General features: G+C 46.0%; 1 protein-coding gene across 1 annotated transcript in view; it reads right to left on the bottom strand.

Moving 5' to 3' along the window:
- Nucleotides 1-39: 39 nt before the first annotated feature.
- The window catches only part of lrpprc (leucine-rich pentatricopeptide repeat containing), a 55,566-nt gene continuing 50,402 nt past the window's right edge, over nucleotides 40-5,203 (bottom strand). Inside the window, exons 31-35 of the mRNA XM_087802529.1 lie at nucleotides 4,476-4,606; nucleotides 2,540-2,655; nucleotides 1,098-1,172; nucleotides 960-1,044; nucleotides 40-199 (exon numbers count right to left, since the gene is read on the bottom strand). Coding sequence (XP_087658655.1) covers nucleotides 168-199; nucleotides 960-1,044; nucleotides 1,098-1,172; nucleotides 2,540-2,655; nucleotides 4,476-4,606 — 439 coding nt within the window. The 3' untranslated portion in view covers nucleotides 40-167. The remainder of the gene's footprint in view (nucleotides 200-959; nucleotides 1,045-1,097; nucleotides 1,173-2,539; nucleotides 2,656-4,475; nucleotides 4,607-5,203) is intronic.

The following is a 5,203-nucleotide window of genomic DNA, read 5'->3' as shown; positions in this document are numbered from 1 at the left end:
GCTGCGTTTCTAAGATCGTTCATGAAAAACAATAAATCATTTTCTGCAAAACAATAACGAGGTTTTTATTGAAGCTCGCGGTTGAAGATCAAACAGAAACATTGAAACACTGAAGACTTTTATTGTGAAGGTTCGCCCCCCCGTGGCGAGGATGAAAACTGCAGACTTCACCTTCCCATCGATTCTTTCATGACATGTTCTGGAGAAAAACATGTTGATCAGAAACACGCGTGTAACGTGTAACGTGTGACGACAACATTGAAGCAACATGTAAACGTTATAAACTCTTTAAACCGTCAATGACTTTAAACTACATTCGTTTAAACAATGATTGAAACATTAATGAACTGATGAATAATAAGATGAACAAACAGATTTTATTGTTAAATAAAGAAAATATATATATTTAGTATTAAACTGTAAAAGTTTGCTGAGTGTGTGTGTGTGTGTGTGTGTGTGTGTGTGTGTGTGTACATGCACAGGTGTGTGTGTGTGTACATGCACAGGTGTGTGTGTGTACAGGTGTGTGTGTGTGTGTACATGCACAGGTGTGTGTGTGTGTGTGTACGTGCACAGGTGTGTGTGCACAGGTGTGTGTGTACGTGCACAGGTGTGTATGTGTGTGTTTGTGTGCACAGGTGTGTTTGTGTGCACAGGTGTGTTTGTGTGCACAGGTGTGTTTGTGTGCACAGGTGTGTTTGTGTGACCAGGTGTGTGTGTGTGCACAGGTGTGTTTGTGTGACCAGGTGTGTGTGTGTGCACAGGTGTGTGTGTGTGTGTGTGTGCACAGGTGTGTGTGTGTGTGCGTGCACGTGTGTGTGTGTGCGTGCACGTGTGTGCGTGTGCGTGCACGTGTGTGCGTGTGCGTGTGTGCGTGTGTGTGTGTGCGTGTGTGTGTGTGCGTGCACGTGTGTGCGTGTGCGTGTGCGTGTGTGTGTTTGTGTGTGTGTGTGTCGTACCTTGACACCTGATCACACATTCGTTGACAAAAGCCTCTTCGAAGGCGTTCGGTAACAAACTCTGCAGGATCTTGATTCTCTGGATCTGGAACAAAGATCTGCTTCAGTCTCTGGTTTCTCTTGCCTGCAGACGCTCACCTGTCCAGGTCGTCCAGGCTCAGCGCTCATGTAGTTCTTCAACATGGTCTCCAGGCGCGCCAGGCCTTGCACTCGCTGCACAAACACACAAACTCAGAACTTATGATCCACTCGTCCTGGTGTCGTCGTTTAAATCTTCACTACACACAGGTAAGAAGCAGGTTGTGTGTCGGAGCTTCACTGACTCACACACGTCTCACACACACGACTCACACACGACTCACACACACGACATGGACACACACGACTCACACACGACACGGACACACACGACTCACACACGACTCACACATGACTCACACAAGACTCACACAAGACTAACACAAGACTAACACACGACACGGACACACACACACACACGACTCACACACGACTCACACACGACACGGACATGACACGGACACACACAACTCACACACGACTCACACACGACTCACACACGACACGGACACGACACGGACACGACACGGACACGACACGGACACACACGACACGGACACGACATGGACACGACACGGACACACACGACTCACACATGGCTCACACACGACACGGACACACACGACTCACACATGGCTCACACACGACACGGACACGACACGGACACACACGACTCACACAAGACTAACACACGACACGGACACACACACACACGACTCACACACGACTCACACACGACACGGACACGACACGGACACGACACGGACACGACACGGACACACACGACTCACACATGGCTCACACACGACACGGACACGACACGGACACACACGACTCACACACGACTCACACAAGACTAACACACACACACACACACACGACTCACACACGACTAACACACGACACGGACACGACACAGACACACACACACACACGACTCACACACGACTAACACACGACACGGACACGACACAGACACACACGACTCACACATGACTCACACACGACACGGACACGACACGGACACACACGACTCACACATGGCTCACACACGACACGGACACGACACGGACACACACGACTCACACAAGACTAACACACGACACGGACACACACACACACACACACGACACGGACACACACACACGACACGGACACACACGACTCACACATGACTCACACACGACTAACAAACGACACGGACACACACGACTCACACACGACTCACACAAGACTAACACACGACACAGACACACACACACACACACGACTCACAAACTTCATCTTCTACACAATTTGAAGGCTTTCAGCATCAGAGAGCGGCCGAATGGTTTCTCTACAATCAGGCAATTAAAGCAGATTCACTTCCTGCTCAGACACACGTGACAGAAGCTTCATCATCATCATCATCTTCATCTCATAAAACATCATCATCATCATCTTCATCATCATCATCATCATCATCTTCATCATCTCATAAAACATCTTCATCAAGGACTCACAGTGAACAGAGCACTCGCGTCCTCATACTTGTCAGAGTCCAGCAGCAGCAGGAACTTGTCCAGAGCAGGTTGGAGCAGTTGAGACGTGTTGGCGAGTCTCTCGATCATCTCACTCACTGTGGAGACAAACACACGTGTTGAAACAAACACACGTGTTGAAACAAACACACGAGTGAAGACAAACACACGTGTTGAAACAAACACACGTGTTGAAACAAACACACGAGTGAAGACAAACACACGAGTGAAGACAAACACACGAGTGAAGACAAACACACGAGTGAAGACAAACACACGAGTGAAGACAAACACACGAGTGAAGACAAACACACTTGTTGAAACAAACACACGAGTGAAGACAAACACACGAGTGAAGACAAACACACGAGTGAAGACAAACACACTTGTTGAAACAAACACACGAGTGAAGACAAACACACGAGTGAAGACAAACACACGAGTCAAGACAAACACACTTGTTGAAACAAACACACGAGTGAAGACAAACACACGAGTGAAGACAAACACACGAGTCAAGACAAACACACGAGTGAAGACAAACACACGTGTGAAGACAAACACACGAGTGAAGACAAACACACGAGTGAAGACAAACACACTTGTTGAAACAAACACACGAGTGAAGACAAACACACGAGTGAAGACAAACACACTTGTTGAAACAAACACACGAGTGAAGACAAACACACGAGTGAAGACAAACACACGAGTCAAGACAAACACACGAGTGAAGACAAACACACTTGTTGAAACAAACACACGAGTGAAGACAAACACACGAGTGAAGACAAACACACGAGTGAAGACAAACACACGAGTGAAGACAAACACACTTGTTGAAACAAACACACGAGTGAAGACAAACACACGAGTGAAGACAAACACACGAGTGAAGACAAACACACTTGTTGAAACAAACACACGAGTGAAGACAAACACACGAGTGAAGACAAACACACGAGTCAAGACAAACACACTTGTTGAAACAAACACACAAGTGAAGACAAACACACGAGTGAAGACAAACACACGAGTGAAGACAAACACACGAGTGAAGACAAACACACGAGTGAAGACAAACACACTTGTTGAAACAAACACACGAGTGAAGACAAACACACGAGTGAAGACAAACACACGAGTGAAGACAAACACACTTGTTGAAACAAACACACGAGTGAAGACAAACACACGAGTCAAGACAAACACACGAGTGAAGACAAACACACTTGTTGAAACAAACACACGAGTGAAGACAAACACACGAGTGAAGACAAACACACGAGTGAAGACAAACACACTTGTTGAAACAAACACACAAGTGAAGACAAACACACGAGTGAAGACAAACACACAAGTGAAGACAAACACACGAGTGAAGACAAACACACGTGTTGAAACAAACACACGAGTGAAGACAAACACACGAGTGAAGACAAACACACGAGTCAAGACAAACACACGAGTGAAGACAAACACACGAGTCAAGACAAACACACGAGTGAAGACAAACACACTTGTTGAAACAAACACACAAGTGAAGACAAACACACGAGTGAAGACAAACACACAAGTGAAGACAAACACACGAGTGAAGACAAACACACGTGTTGAAACAAACACACGAGTGAAGACAAACACACGAGTGAAGACAAACACACGTGTTGAAACAAACACACGAGTGAAGACAAACACACGTGTTGAAACAAACACACGAGTGAAGACAAACACACGAGTGAAGACAAACACACGTGTTGAAACAAACACACGAGTGAAGACAAACACACGTGTTGAAACAAGCACACGAGTGAAGACAAACACACGTGTTGAAACAAACACACGAGTGAAGACAAACACACAAGTGAAGACAAACACACGAGTGAAGACAAACACACGTGTTGAAACAAACACTTACATTTGTCAGAAGCCTCTCGGTGGTTCTTCTTCTCCACCTCCAGTAACACGGACGTCATCCTGTATCGACTCCACTTGGGTTCAGACATGAAGAAATCCTCCAGAACCTTCACGGCCGAGTCAACGTCTCCACTGAGGAGAGAAGATCATTGTTGCATCATCTTCCACCTGTGTGTGTGTGTACTTGTGTGTGTGTGTGTGTACGTGTGTGTACTTGTGTGTGTGTGTACTTGTGTGTGTGTGTACTTGTGTGTGTACGTGTGTGTGTGTGTGTGTGTACTTGTGTGTGTGTGTGTACTTGTGTGTGTGTTTGTACTTGTGTGTGTGTGTGTACTTGTGTGTGTGTGTACTTGTGTGTGTGTACGTGTGTGTGTACTTGTGTGTGTGTGTACTTGTGTGTGTGTGTACTTGTGTGTGTGTGTGTACTTGTGTGTGTGTGTGTACTTGTGTGTGTGTGTGTACTTGTGTGTGTGTGTGTACTTGTGTGTGTGTGTGTACGTAAAGTAAAGTAAAGTAAAGTAATATATATTTATATAGCGCTTTTCGAGACGTGTGTGTATGTACTTGTGTGTGTGTGTGTACGTACTTGTGTGTGTACGTGTGTGTGTGTGTGTACGTGTGTGTGTGTGTACTTGTGTGTGTGTGTACTTGTGTGTGTACGTGTGTGTGTGTACTTGTGTGTGTGTGTACTTGTGTGTGTGTGTACTTGTGTGTGTACTTGTGTGTGTG

Source organism: Callionymus lyra, chromosome 11, assembly GCF_982586985.1.
Source record: "Callionymus lyra chromosome 11, fCalLyr1.hap1.1, whole genome shotgun sequence".
Classification (NCBI taxonomy): domain Eukaryota; kingdom Metazoa; phylum Chordata; class Actinopteri; order Syngnathiformes; family Callionymidae; genus Callionymus; species Callionymus lyra.
The sequence above is the reverse complement of the archived record's forward strand: the minus strand, read 5'-3'. Positions and strand labels throughout refer to the sequence as shown.